Source organism: Delphinus delphis, chromosome 2 (genome assembly GCF_949987515.2).
Source record: "Delphinus delphis chromosome 2, mDelDel1.2, whole genome shotgun sequence".
Lineage (NCBI taxonomy): Eukaryota > Metazoa > Chordata > Mammalia > Artiodactyla > Delphinidae > Delphinus > Delphinus delphis.
In genome coordinates this window covers 127,548,638-127,563,744 of record NC_082684.1, presented here as the reverse complement: position 1 = coordinate 127,563,744, position 15,107 = coordinate 127,548,638, and the positions used below count along the sequence as shown (strand labels likewise).

The following is a 15,107-nucleotide window of genomic DNA, read 5'->3' as shown; positions in this document are numbered from 1 at the left end:
CTAGTACCCTGCATGTCCACCATTATTGGCTGCTAAACTGAGGAAAAGCAAAGGACCGGACACCCACGTATGGCTTGGTTGGATGGATGGATGGATGGATGGATGGATGGATGGATCAGAGACTTAAGTGAGCAAGCCGGTTGCTTACCCAGAGTACCCCAGGAGGAGGGTTGGGTAAAGAGAAGTTCCCTAGTCTCAGCCCTTGAGGAGCCATTGGGGAATGTGGTCATTTGCAGAGCTTTGTGGGGCCATCAGGAGCAGAGGGCGTGTCTGTGGTTGGTGCCCCCAGAGAGGTCAACTCCAAGAGCCCAAGTGGCCCCAAATGTGCAACACAGGTGAGCCGCTCTGATGGATGGAGAACGCCCCATCTCCGGGGTCTATAATCAGGTTAGGGATTCCGCAGAGAGGACTCGAGCCTCAGGTGACGTGCTGAACTAGGTGTTCTGGGTCTAGGTGTCCCCTGACTCAAAGACTGGAGGGGTCCATTCATAAGCAGACAAATGGGGGGGTGATTTACAGCTTTACTAAGATGGCCCAGGCTAGGTGGCAAAGGGAGAGAGCCAAGAAAGCTTCCTTTTAAGGAACAAAAGCACATTGAGTGTGGTTAGATGAGCTACTCTGGGTTCAGCTGGGCTGACAGGGGCTTGGGATTAGAAATGAGTTTCCAGAGGGCTCTAGCTCTCCACTGAGCCCCAGTCTGAGGCCTCCCCTGGGCCTTAGACAGCCCTTTACTCAAGCAGCCCTGCTGGATGGGCCCCTGAGACATCCAGGCCCTTGACCTTGGGGAATCTGGAGGCAGGGTGCTGATGGTTACCTGCGGCCTTCAGGGGGCCCCGTTGGAGCCCTGAGAATGTTCAGGAGCTCTCAGGAATCCCACGGAGCCGGGTGTGGGGGCCAGGGGAACAACACAAGCAACAGAAGGGGACCAACTGTGCACACCTGGGGCCTCTTATCTCAGTCATACCGACCCGGGGAGAATGCGAGGATGAGAGAGGTTATGTAACTTGTCCAGGCTCAAACAGCAATTGTGTGGGCGTGTGTGGCTTCCGACTTTGTTCTTTTAAATAGGCCTCTTCCAGTGTCAAGCAGGAAGGGCCTCCTCTACTGCACTGCCCTCCCCCATTCTGTGATGTACTTCTCACTTCCCCTCTGCTCTTAAAAGCCCAGCTCGATCCCCCACTTCTCCCTCCTGCTTTATGAAACCAAAACGTGTAGTAGTTAGCACGAGAGGTGGGGCAGGGAGTGAACACGAGCTGGGGCGGAGGCCTGGAGGTGGGGATGAGCCCCTCGGGTTTAGGAGACCGGAAGCTTGATGCTCAGAGCTGTGAGTGGCTACAAGCCCAGCAGAAAGCAGCAGTGAGGGGTCTGAGGGGCTGGAGCAGGTGTCTGAAGAGGTAGCCTGAGGCCAGCTGAGGTGGAGCCCTGAGTCAGGCAGACCAAGTGGTGGGACCCTCCCTGGAGGTAACGAGGATTCAGGGCCAGGTTCCAAATTCAGGGGAAGGGAACAGGATGGATGGGATGTGGATGGGTAGAGGCCAGTGTTCTCCATGCCTCTAATTCCCAGAGAAGCCTGCAATGTCAGGACTGTGCCCTTACTGCCCCACGTCACAGATGAGCAACGGAGGCTCAGCAAGGTGAGTGACTTGCCCAGGTCACACAGCTCCTCTGTAGTGCCCCCCACTCAAGTTGATTAGGCGGGGGGCTTGTAGGATCCAGCAGTGGCCAGGGCTGAGGGCAGGTAGGGAACATGGTTGGAGGGCAGAAGGGAAATGAGCCACCCGACGCTGAACCCTGGAGGAGACTCTGACCTGTCGGCAAGGGCAGGCACTGACCATCCCCTGCACGTGGCCGGCTGCACAGGGCTCCTTGCTGCATGGCCTCCAGCTTGTAAGTGACCGGCCAGGGACTGGAGACCGGCGTCTGTGGCCCAGGCGCTGTCTCTGCACGTCTCCTTCTGCAATTATCACCCCTCCCACACCTCCTACACCTGCCAGAGGATGGCCCACAGGGAACACCTCGACAAGAGAAAGTCCAGGCAGGGGGTGTGGGAAGACCCCAGGCACTGCGTCCTCGTCCTGGCCAGTCCCACGCACACAAGTTGAGCAAGTTACTTAAGCTCCTGTGCACAGATTCCCTCCTCTGTAAAATGAGTGTGAACACACTGTCCACTTTCCCTGGGACTCTGAGGACTAAATGATATAATATATGTAGGAGCCCAGCAAAGGGCACCCTGAAACTTAAGGAGCTCCTGGAAAATGGTGGCCATGGTGATAAGTACATATCAAGTAAAAGTAAACCAAGAAAGGAAATAAAAAAGGAGAGCTGGGTTTGAATCCTAGCTGGTTGGAATCCAATCGACTGCTTGCTTCCGATCTCTCAGCCTTCATTTTTTCACCCGTATAGTGGAACGCACACTGGACTCCAAGCCCTCACTGGGCTGACGTGGGGTGTCTTGCTTGGTAGCTGTGAATTGCTTCAGGGTGAGGACTGACAGCCTCCTCTGGGCTTGAGACTTGCTCAAGAGACAGAGATGGGCCCCTGGGGTGCAGGAGACCCCCACTCCTCACACCTTTCCCCAAAGGCAGGAACAGACACCCACAGCCCCTGGATTAGGTCCCTCAGCCTCCTCTGCCGGCCTTGGTAGGTTCTGGGCCTCAGAGCTGACCCTGGGCTCTGGCTCCAACGCCTTCCAAGCCCAGGGTCTTCCTGGGCTCCTGTACCTGCCGAGGGTCTATATGCGGGGCTTCTTGCCCTAGGCCATTAACATTCATTTCACCACGTCTATCTTTTAACCACAGTAATGGATTTAATACAGACAAGGAGCCAGAGGCTGAGAGAGTGGAGGGACTCACCAGGGCCACACCGTGAATGCAGTGGAATCCAAGCAGTGCATCGGGTTCTAAAGGCAGTGTGAGAGACAAAGACGGTGCCTTCCAAGCAAGGGTTCTGTGTTGGAGACTGGGAAATTGCTTCACCCTGCCCAACACAGCCAGTGTGCATCCGGCATAGCGCAGCACTGTGGGAAAATACATCTCTAAGTGGAGCAAGCTGCCACCTCCAGGGTTCTGGGGCGCTGGGGCTGCCTGAGGGAAGCCTGTGCTCTCTGGAACCATTCACTGCTTACCTTTCCCACTCAGCCTCTCACTTGCACCCGTACGTTGGTAGGACTCAAACCAAGACCTTTGGACCCTGGAATGCAAACTCCTCCCCTCAATGAATCTGCAGTCCCTCTAAGGTTGGGGGTGATCTGAGGACTAAAATAAAATTCCAGCAGCCTCATGGCAGCTCCCGCCCTGACCCAAGACCTGGTCTCAGCTGCTGGTCTTCCCCTGGCCCTGGAATTAGCCACACTGTTCCTTTGGTTCCAGTGTCAATTTCCATCCTCTTCTGGGTCAGACTGAGAACAACTGCAGACACCAACACAGCACCTACTACGGTGCTGCTCTACACTGTGCAGACCCCCACAGCCCAAGCTGTTAGTATTCACGACAGCTCCAGAGACACTGATCCAGACTTCTGTGTTGATCCCCTGCCTACCACCTCAACCCTGCTTGCGTGGACTGACTCCAGCTGACCTCCTGGACCTTCCTACCACCTGCAGTCTGGGGGCCCCAGGCCTGGGAGAGTGGGCTCAGAGCTGGTCCAAATGAAGGGAAAACATTCAAGAGGTGACAAAGAAGAGGACCCCTTCTGCTTCAGTGGCTGCCATCTGGGCAGTTGGGGGTAGAAGTCCTGGTTTTCAAAGACCCCTCAGGTCTAGGCAGGCCCAGACCAGGGTGGACATCAATTCCCTCAGGGCCGTCTCATGATCCACTGAAGAAGTCGGTGACCCCAGCCTGTGGGACAATCCTCCTTGAAGAGGGAGAGCTGGTGGGGCCTCAAGTAAGCTCAGAAGTCATGGGCCTTCTCAGGGGGCCAGAGGTAGGGCAACTGTAAGGAGGAGCCCACCATCCCCAGGGGATTCTCTCTAAGGACGGTGTCTCTCCAAGTATGTCCAGGTTTGGGAGAGTTATAGGGGGTTTGTCATAGACTGGTGGCCAGTCCAGGTTGGCAACCTCAGGAAGGTTCAAACCTCAGTTTCCTCACCTATAAAAACATCTCTAGTGTGGAGAAAAAGGAACTCTCCTACACTGTTGGTGGGAATGTAAATTGGTGCAGCCACTATGGAGAACAGTATGGAGGTTCCTTAAAAAACTAAAAACAGAACTACCATATGACCCAGCAATCCCACTTCTGGGCATATATTCAGAGAAAACCGTAATTCAAAACGAACACGCACCCCAATGTTCATAGCAGCACTGTTTACAATAGTCAGGATGTGGAAGCAACCTAAATGTCCATCGACAGATGAATGGATAAAAAAGGTATGATACATATATATAATGGAATACTATTCAGCCATAAAAAAGAATGAAATAATGCCATTTGCAGCAACATGGATGGACCTAGAGATTATCATACTAAGTGAAGTAAGCCAGACAGAGAAAGACAAATATCATATGATATCGCTTGTATGTGGAATATAAAAAAAAGATACAAATGAACTTATTTACAAAACAGAAATAGATCTGCAGACATAGAAAACAAACTTATGGTTACCAAAGGGGAAAAGGGGGGGAAGGGATAAATTAGGAGTTTGGGATTATCAGATAGATATACATTACTATATATAAAATAGATAACCAACAAGGATCTACCGTATAGCACAGGGAACTACACTCAATATTTTGTATAACCTATAATGGAAAAGAATCTGAAAAAGAATATATCAATATATAATATGTATAACTGAATCACTTTGCTGTATACCTGAAACTAATACAACATTGTAAATCAACTATATTTTAAAAAATTAAAAAAATAAAAACACCTCAACTCAGGACCTCAATAGCTGATAATTTTGAAAAAAAAAAAAAGAACAAAGTTGGAAGACTCACAATTCCTGATTTCAAAACTTACTACAAAGCTACAGTAATTAATATACTGTGGTACTGCCATAAGGACAGACATACAGACCAATGGAATGGAACAGAGAGCAAGAAATAAGCACTCACATATATGGTCAACTGATTTTCAACAAGGATGGCAAGACCATTCAATGTGGAAAAGACAGTCTTTTCAACAAATGGTGCTGGAGAAACTGGATATGCACATGCAAAAGAATGGAATTGGACTCCTAACACCATATACAAAAACTAACTCTTAAAACTGAACAACAAAAAGATAAACAACCCAATTCAAAAGTAGGCAAAGGACTTGAATAAACATTTCTCTAAAGAAGATATACAGATGGCCAATAAATATAAAAAAATATGCTCAACATCATTGGTCATTAGGGAAATACAAATCAAAACACCAATGAGGGACTTCCCTGGCAGTCCAATGGTTAAGGCTCAGAGCTTCCACTGCAAGGGGCACGGTTCAATCCCTGGAAGGGGAACTAAGATCCCGCATGCAGCGTGGCACGGCCATATAAATAAATTTTTAAAAAATAAAATAAAAAGGCAAAGTTTAAAAAAAAAAACCACCAAAACACCAAAGAGATACCACTTCATACCTACTAGGATGGCTATGATTGGGGGAAAAAACACACAGAAAATAACAAGTGTTGGTGAAGATGTGGAGAAATCAGAACCCTGTGCATTGTTTTGTTTTGGGTTTTTTTTTTTGTCTGTTTGTTTGAAACCTTCGTGCATTGCTAATGGGAATGTAAATGGAGCAGCTGCTGGGGAAAATAATTTAGCAGTTACTCAACATGTTAAACATAGGATTACCATATGATCCAGCAACTCCACTCCTAGGTATATACCCAAAAGAATTGAAAGCAGGGATTCAAACCAGTATTAGAACACCTGTGTTCATAGCGGCATTATTCACAATATTCAAAATGAGGGAACAACCCAAGTGCCCAATAACAGATAAATGGGTAAACAAAATGAGGTATATACGTAGAATGGAATATTTTTCAGCCATAAAAAGGAATGAAATGCTGACACATGCTAAAATATGGATGAACCTTAAAGACATTATGCTAAATGAAATAGGACAAATACTGTCTGATTCTACTTATATGTGGTCCCTAGCATGGCAAATTCATAGAGACAGAAAGCAGAGTAGGAGGTGAGAAGAGGGATATAGGGAGTAATTATTTAAGGGGTACAGAATTTCTGTTTGAAATTTGAAAAAGTTCTGGAAATAGATAGTGGTGATGATTGTACAACATTGTGAATATACTAATGCCACTTAATTGCACACTTAAAAATGGTTAAGATGGTAAATTTTACATTACGTATACTGACCACAAAAAAAGTAATTGTATGAGGTTATAAGGTTAAAAAAAAAACAACCCTCTACCCTCTACTCATTCACAAGTGAGTCAGATGAGGTCACGTAAATGGTAAAAGCCAGATATATGCTCATTGTCAGCAACTGCGATGCATCCAAAACACCACAGTTATCTACACCAATGGTTCTCAGCCTTGGTTGCACTTTGGAAACTGGAGAACTTTGAAAAATACTGCTCCTCCACCCTGAAATTTGCATGCAATTGACCTGTGGCAGTGCCTGGGCATTGGTATTTTTGATCCCTGTCACATTTCTGATCTTATCTCCAACTACTCTCTACCTCTGTCCCTCTGCCCCAGCCACACAGGCCTCCTTGTCCCTTGAAGAGGTCAAGCATTTCCTGATTCAGCCCATCACCCCCTTTTCCTCTCCAGTATAGCTCAGCTTCTGCTTTTCCATTTCTGCAGTTGGGAAGCCCTGATCCCATCTGGCTGCCCCATCCCCACCCAGGCTGCTAGTCTCTGGAGCACCAGCAGACACTTCCTGTTGCCCAATAGTGGGTGGCCTGTCAACACCAGCAGAAGGGGATGTCACTCACCCGCCTCCTCTGTCACTCATTGCTCAGGGTACCAGGTCTCGGCAAACCACCTCACACTCTCACTGACGCCAAGGGCTTTCTGAACTGGCCTGGGAAGGTAGCAGTCAGGCCTAGCCCAGCAGCCCCAAAGTCCAACGGGGTGGTATCCCCAGGCCCACATCCCCTCTATAAGCCTCAGTCTTCTCTATAAAGCAGGAATAAGAATACCAACCTCATGGGGCTATTGCATCTTGTCACCTGAAGCCATAGGAATGACTCTCTAATGGTGGAATTTAATATGCAACGGTGAACAGAGTTGGGGAGGCATCCTGAGACTGGGAGGATCCACATATGAGGCTCACCCTGTAGGTGCCTATCCAATTATAAGTGGGGATCCCTTGGGATCTGTTACTGGTCTGCTAACTCCTGATGCTGAGCAGAAGAATGTGGACCCCTGAGCCTCTCCATCTTCAAAGCCTTTATCTTAGGTGAGAATCACTCTGACATCCTACAGATGAGGTAACTGAAGTTCAGAGAGGGGAAAGGATTCTCCAGGTTCCCCTCAGAGAGTGAGGGTTGAAGCTTCACAGAGGCCTATTCCCCATTCTGAGACTGGAAGACAGGGAGTGACTGAGCCCATGAGGGAGGGACCTTCCGGAGCTAGCACAGCAGGGAGCCCTAGCATGGGCAGCCCCCAGGGCACAGGGTACCACTCTCTCTAGCTGGACGTGAGGCAGTTTCAGTTTCCACAAGTTCCCTCCATCGTGTGGTTTGCAGCGTCAGCCAGGCTCTAGGCGAGGTGGGCGGGCATCCTACCCACAGCCTGCAGCCTCCAAACCTCTGCATGAGTGGAAACATCCATCCCTGCAGAGGGTGCAAAAAGGAAGAAAGCATCTTTGCCTTCACTCAAGGTTGGTCAAGACCTTTCACAAGCCGGCAAGGGCCTTCCCTTCCTACCAGTCACCCTGCACAGTCCTCTGGGCCAGAAAACCATCTTGCAAACCCACTGTGCCCTCTCCCCCTTCCACACCTTTGCCTGTGCCATTCCTTCCACCTGGAGCATGCTCTGCCCTCCTGCCACCTCCCAAATCCTCACCAACCCTTCCAAACCCAAGCAAGGCCCTTCCTCTCCATCCCAGGAGCTGGCAACCCCGGCTGGGGGGAGGTGCCAGGAACAGCTAGGAAAAGTCCATGAGTTCCTGGGAATTGGATCAAAAAGAGGGTCTGGAGAAGCAGATCTTGTTTTCCACCAATAATAAAATCAAAGGTGTGGGTTATGTTCTTGGCCCAGGACACCGCCTCCAGGAAATCCTACAGGAGAGCATCTGCAGGCATCGCAACAGCAGGGCAAACACAACCACAGACCTCTGCAGTCACCTATTGCCATTACATGGCCAACCGTGTCCTGTGGAGTGGGTGCTGAGGAACCAAGTTCTCAGGTCCCAGCGGGCACACGCGCCACAGAGTGTGCACAGGGTACGTGGAAGAGTTCATGCTATCGAGCTACAAATGTCGCCTAAAAACACCATCTTGGCCTTGAAAACAGGAATTGCTTAGTTGTGTTTTTAAATATTTTCCTTTTAATGAAATACGTAATCCGTGATCACTTGCAGAAAATTATGGAGAGAAAAATCGCATTACTTCCAAAACCATGGAAACCAGTGTTAACCTATAGGGAGCCGCCCTTATATCCAACAGGAGTTATCATTGAACCAAGAACCGGTCAATCTCCTTGGAGTCAGGGGCAGAACAGGATGGTGTCCGACAGAGCTAGGTGGGTGCCCCTGCTTTGTCCTGGACATATGACCATGAACTAGGCCCTTGACCTGCCCATGCCTCCGTTCTGCAGACAGGAGGACTTTGGCAAGTCTTTCCCTGCAGGGTGGGTTTGGGGACACACATGGAATGACTGTCGCAGTGCTTGGCGCCTAACAGGCACTGAACAAACAGGCACTGCTGTCGCTCCTCTGGGGATGATTTAAGTAGCTGGGACTCAGAGAAAAAAATCTTCACAGAACAGGAAATAAACATTCTCTTTTTCATTTTTAGTTGTGTAATTTAATTTTTCAATAGGTTATACATTTGCATGTTCAAAAATTAAAAACTATAAAAAGATACATAGTGACAACGCTCACTGACACCCAGCCCTGTAACCCATCAATCGCTTTTCTCTGACTCCCCCCAAGGTTATCAATTTAATTAGTTCTCTGTGTGTCTTTCTAGAGACTCTCGTTGTTAATACAAGCCTGTGCCGACATAAATGCTTATTTCCCCCACTTTTCACAACAGGTCGCAGGCAAGACACGCTGCTTGGCTCTATGCTTTTTACACAGAACACCATGCCTTGAAGAGCTTTGCAACCAGCACAGAAAGAGAGTCCATCCTCACCCCTTCTGACAGCCATGGCCAGGGAGACATTGGGAAGGCAGTAGGTGGCGGCAAAGGAAGGACAGCCAGGGGCCTCCCTCTCCCACCTCCTGCCTCTACAATCCCCTGTTTCTCGGGAGGACCCCACTCCTCAGCCACTGGCCCCCTCAGCCTTCAAGGCCACAGGGCCCTGCCCTGCTGCAAGTCTACCCACAAAGCCTGAGTGGGCTTAGGTTCCCAGCAGAGCCCCTCCAGGCCCAGTCCTCCCAGCCCCTTCCAGGTCCCTCTGGTCCCTCTTTCCTGGATGAAAAGTCTCCTGCCCAGCCAGAGGACTATGAAGGGTCCCAAAGTGACTGCTAGTGTCAAATGCTAGAGAACTGGGCCCACTCTCTCACCCAGGAATGCCTCCTCTTCTGGGAAGCTACCCAAAGTCGTAGTCCTCAAGTGCAAAACCTTGATACACAAAGATCTACCCAGTACATCACTGTCCAGAATACTAAATAATCGGTAGTAACCTAAATGTCCAACAATAGGGGATTGGATAAATAAATCACAGCATGTCCACCAAATCCACAAGCTGGAGGACCATGCAGTCATTAACAATGGTGTTTTGAAGATGAGGAAATCATACCCAGGCCCACATACATTCAAAACAGAATTATGCTGAAAAGAGGGTCTTCCCCACCTCAGTCTCCTCCTCTGTGGGGAACCTCAGAGTCTCAGAACTGGGAAGGAGAAGAGGCAACAGTAGCTGATCAGACACACAGGGCCTGAGTCCCCTCTCCCCACCCTCACCCGGTGCATCCTGGGTGAGTCATTCCCCCACCCAAGGATGTGGTACCTCCTTCTGTCCTCTGTTGAGGAGCTCAGCTCCTCCCAGCTTGGCACAGAGGTTTCCAGCTGAAGCTGGAGCCCAGCCTCAAAGGGGAGAGATGTGACCTCAAGTCAGAGGGAAAAGTTCAGGCCTGTTCTCTCTGTCCCCATTGATGGTTCCTGCCCAAAGCCGGGGCGGCAGGGAGGGAAGGGCAGGGAGTGAGAGGTAGTATACGCGGCCCTTACTTTTCCTTTTAACAACCCCAAGTGGGACAGGATGCGGATCTTAATAAAACCTGGTCCAGACCTAGATTTTCTCTCTTGAAGCAATATCCAGTGACTTCTTTGCAAAGGCGGTTGGACATATAGGTGGGAGGCAATGAGGGGGTAGGAGGGGAAAGCGCAGCTCGGAGCACCCCTCTGGGTATGCCCCGTGCCTGGCCGTGTTATCAGAGAAGCTCAGTCTCCAGCACTGGATTCTGGCCTCCTTGAGGGCAAGACAGTCTCATTCACCTGATTGGACGTGGGGGTGGGAGGCCCAGCTTAGGCTGCCTGGTAGTGAACCCTTCTCAACAAACATTTGCAGAATGTAACTAAAGTAAAATGAAGGAGAAGGTAGGTTCAGGAAGGCATGAGGACCGTGGATGCATTTACTGTTCATTCACTTATTCTATAAACTTTGACTGAACACACACCCCACTCGCCAGCCTTATCCTGAGGAGGCAGACAGGTGTTTCTTGCAGTACAGTTTGGCAAGGAAAGCTGTGTGTACTGGGGAAGGGGGGTGGTATCCCCGCATTCTGGGGGCTTCTGTGCCGCTCGGTGCTGAGTCAGGTTACATGAGCTCTAAGTCCCCCTCAGCTCGAGCACCTGGTATTCTCATCCTCGGCCTTGTCTCACCAACAGCCCCTGCTCTGAGGGTCAGCCGCAAACTTCCTGCAAAGCCGTGAAGTTCTTTATCACTGTGCGTGTATAACAGACATCGAATGATCCCTTCCCTCCCCCTGCGGCTAGGCCCGCCCCTGCCGCACTCCCACAGCGGCCTGCCTCTGAACGTTCTGCTGAAGATAAACGCAGGCTATAAATACATACCGTGTGGCCACACTGGCAAAAGTTGCAAATATCGGCGTACTGAGGGACGGGACTGGGCTGTTCCCATGCTGAATGTTCCCACCACTTCTGAACTGCTGTGTCTGCTTTTTATAATTTCTTTGTCTCCTCTTGCTATCAGGCTACCAGCTATCTGTGAAACCGTCTCTGACAGTTCAGGCCCACCAGTATTTAACCAAATGTAGATCCCTACTATTTGCTGTATCTATAGGTTAAAAGACCACACGACCAAGCTTGCTATAACTGTGGGTAAAATCAGAGTTCATGGGCCCTAACCACTCTAGGGCATCTCGTATGAGTAAAGTGTATAAGCTTCAATGCAAGCTCTCAGCTCCTCAGAAAACACTTCTGTTTCCCTCCTCACAACGGAGCTGGTGCGCCTTGGACTGGGGTGGGGGAAAGCCAGGGGGAGGGGCAGGCAGGCCCCTGTCCCTAACACCCCCATGGCAGTTAGATCATTAAGTCTTTTCCATTTAACAGATTTGTCTGTAAATTGGGCTTTAAAAGACTTCTATGGACCTCATCTGATCTTACTTCTCTGGGAGGTGAGAAGGACAGTTTTTCTCCCTCCTCCACCAACGTGGCCCAAAGATCCAGTGATGGGCCCTGTTGCTAGAAGAGCAATGAAGCACCTGGGTGAGAGTCCATACACTGGGGCCAACCTGTCCGGTTTCACCCCAGCTACATGACCTTGGGCAAATGACTTAGGCTCTCTGTGCCTCAGCCTTCTCTTGTGAATAATAGGGATAACAATAGCATCTACCTCCTTGGTTTAAATGGATGAACAGATACAGAGTCCTGAGAACGGGCGGCTGGTACATCTTTAATGCTCAGTAACTGTTAGCTGTCCTCGTGGGCTGGGTGGGGCTGAGCTCCCGTGAGAGGTGTCAGAATTCAGAGCCCTGGGGGCAGGGGTGCTGCCACCGACCTTCTGGGGCATCTGCCCAGGCTCAGTGTGAGAGGCTCCCACTGGCCACCTCTCCCGTTCTGCTCCAGCCTTCCCTAGGGAAGCTGCACCCTCACCCCAGGCCCAGGGAGCGAGCAGTGGTGGAGAGGGGGCACCTGTAGGCCGTGAAGCCCGCAGCAGCTCAGAGGTGGGGAGAGCACAGAGCGTGGGCGGGATACCGCTCAGGAAGCTGCCACCATACCCTGCTCTCCCTCATGTACCATCCCCCGCTGCCCAGATCCTGCCTTAGGCTATTCCTTGGCCCAGCTGTCCTAGGGAAGGTGGACCCAGGGGCTCTGGGCTGGGACAGATGTCCTGGAGCTAAAATATAGTCAAGATGTCCTGGCCTGCCTTGGGCGACTAAGCACCTGGATTTTCAGGCCCTGTCCTTTCCCCAGACTTTGCACTCCAAGTCAGAGCAGTGATGTAGTGACCCGCTGTCCGGCCTGTCACCCCACCCCTGCAGCCCCTCGCCCCTTGCCCCTTGCACGGGCCCCATTTTCCAGCCTGGTGCTTGGAATGGGCCGAGCCAGGTCTGCCTCCCTTGGCTTCTCTGGGCCGGTCCCAGCCCCTCTTTGTAGATATGGGGAAACGGAGGCCCAGAGAGGCATCCCTCTGCCCACTGTGCAGTCAGTGCCGGCGGGAAGCAGGCCACTCACACGCTGGCCACGGGCCCCAAGCGGAGCGTGGCCTGGAAGGCAAGGAAGACCTGGCTTGTTAGCTTTCGTCTCCTGGCCGGAGGCCCCAGGAAAGAGCCCAGGGAGGCCAGGCTGTTGACTGAGGCCGTGCGAAGTGAGCAAAGAGCCAGGTGTCCTCTGCAGGGCTGGAGGGGATCCCTCAGGACAGCCACATTCCCCAGCAGTAACCAGAGAGGTCTCAGCTTTTTCCTGTGAGCCACTGGGAACAGCCAGAGCTTGGGGAGCAGAGGGAGAGGTTGAGAGACAGCTGGAAAAATGCTGAAGGGATCTGGGGTCCAAACTGGGCTTGCAGGCTGTGTGGCCTGGGCCAAGCATTTCACCCCCACGAGCCAGCTGGGTGCTGGAATTTCACTAGGAAAAGGCTTGATTTACATGTGCACTGGATTTAAGAAAGTCAGCAAGGAATTGCCCAGCCCTGTCGCCTCCTCAAAGGACCCCTGAGGTCTGCAAGGAAGAGGGGTTGGGTGAGGGGAAGAGAATTCCCATTTGGCGCTCCAGCAAGGTGCGGGGGAGTTTGTTACCTCACCTTGTTTTAACCCTCCCATCCAGTTGGTGCGTTTATTAATATCTCTCTCTGCTATATAGATGGGGGAAAATGGAACTCAGAGAGGTTAAATGACTTGTCCAGCCTCTAAATAGCAGAGCCAACATCCAAAGTCAAGTTTTTCTGGTCCCCAAACCTGACCCCCTCCCTCCTTCGCCTCACAAGACCTCCTCGAGCTCCCACCCATATATCAGACACTCCTAAAAAGTTCCTGCTGTGGGGAGAGGGTCACTCAGGGGAAAAACCAGCCCTGGGAGCACAGAGACTATCCCCCACTCACTGTGTTGAAGTTTGCAGAGAAATCAGTACCCCAGACTGAGGATCCCCTTCGTCTCCTGACTCAGAAGCAGCCCAAGTCACCTCCACGATGATAAAGACCAAAAATCAACCACTATTTTCATGAGAAATCCCCCTCTTGGAGCCGCATCCCCACCCACCACCCCCGGGGAAACTTCGGTCGGACTGGCCTCCCCGGGGCCAACACCACTGGCTCAAACCGGCAGCCGTCTTCACTCACCCAAAAGGCATCTTTGAACTGAAGCTGGGGCATCTTCCTCAGCCGACTGCCACGGCAAAGCTCCCTCTCCTGCCACAGACAGGGCTGAACGAGGGCCAGGAGGCAGGCGCACCGTCCCCGTCCTGGCAGCGCTGGCCCAGGGCCCCCCTTCCAGGCCGGCGCCGTCTGCAGTGCCTCAGAAGGCAGCTGTAAGCCAGAGACTGCTGGAGGGAGGAAAAGGGCTCAACCTGTTTTGTTTGGGGCTAGAATCAGCAGCAAAATGAGGAAGGGCTGGTGCCCAGTGATGGGAGGGCGGGTCCCAGTGTCCGGCCCGGCCCCTCACCAGCCCCGTGGAGACGGAGGACACAGCCCAGGCTTCAGGACTGAGAGCAGGGATGCCAGCCCCGGGCTGTGGGGAGGCAGGGGCCAGTGGGAGACGCAGCCCGGGGCCTGTGCAGGTAGGTTTGTGCAACCTCCCCTAGGGCAGGCTCCAGGGCCGTCGCCCCACAGGAAGTGGAGCTGCCATGCTCCCCTGTGCAGCCCCGCCTGCCATCTGCCACCCAGCTACTTGTCTCCACTTGCCTCCTTCCGATGCCCTAGCTGGGCCATTCTCAGAGGCCATAAACTTAGGGAGCCTGAGGCCCACTGAAGCTGTGGGTAAGGAGGAGGGCAGGATCCCGGGTGCTGTCACCTACCACCCCAAGCCTCACCCCAGACCGGGTCCAGAGACGCTAGACTCTCCACCCGTCACCAGCAAACCATTTCAGGGAGGGAGGGGCTCACCCAAGCCTAGAACATCATCAGACCCTGGGTGAACGTTGCCCCAGTCCACATCCTGAACTCAAGGAGCTCACGGTCTGGGCGCAGACAGAGCTGTGTGCTGGGGGGAACTGTGAAAGCACAGAAGTGGGGTGAGCAGGTAACTAGCCAAGGGGTAACAGCCTGTGGATACTGCCTTCCCTCCAAGTCCCCAGGTGAGGCACTCTCTGGGGCAGGAAGCCCCCCTCTGAAGATGGAGTCTTCAGGCTGGAAGAATGTGGTTGGATCGAGAGACACAGGATTACAAAGGCATAAACGTGGGAGTTTGAAAAGCCAGGTTGAGGCCCCAGTTTCTGTTCTGTCTGGGCCTTACCCTTCAGAGGGACCTTAATCCACCCTCCAACTCTCTGAGCCTCAGTTTCCCCATCTGTCACCCCCAGTCTTTGGAAAAGACACAAAGTAATGTTGAGAACATTACTAGAGTTTCTGGTTTTGATGGGGCAGGTGCTGGG

The 15,107-nt window shown here is 51.7% G+C and overlaps 1 protein-coding gene across 1 annotated transcript in view; it reads right to left on the bottom strand.

Moving 5' to 3' along the window:
- The window catches only part of PSTPIP1 (proline-serine-threonine phosphatase interacting protein 1), a 41,254-nt gene extending 27,218 nt beyond the window's left edge, over window positions 1-14,036 (bottom strand). The window contains exon 1 of the mRNA XM_060002771.2: window positions 13,858-14,036. Coding sequence (XP_059858754.2) covers window positions 13,858-13,890 — 33 coding nt within the window. The 5' untranslated portion in view covers window positions 13,891-14,036. The remainder of the gene's footprint in view (window positions 1-13,857) is intronic.
- Window positions 14,037-15,107: the final 1,071 nt, after the last annotated feature.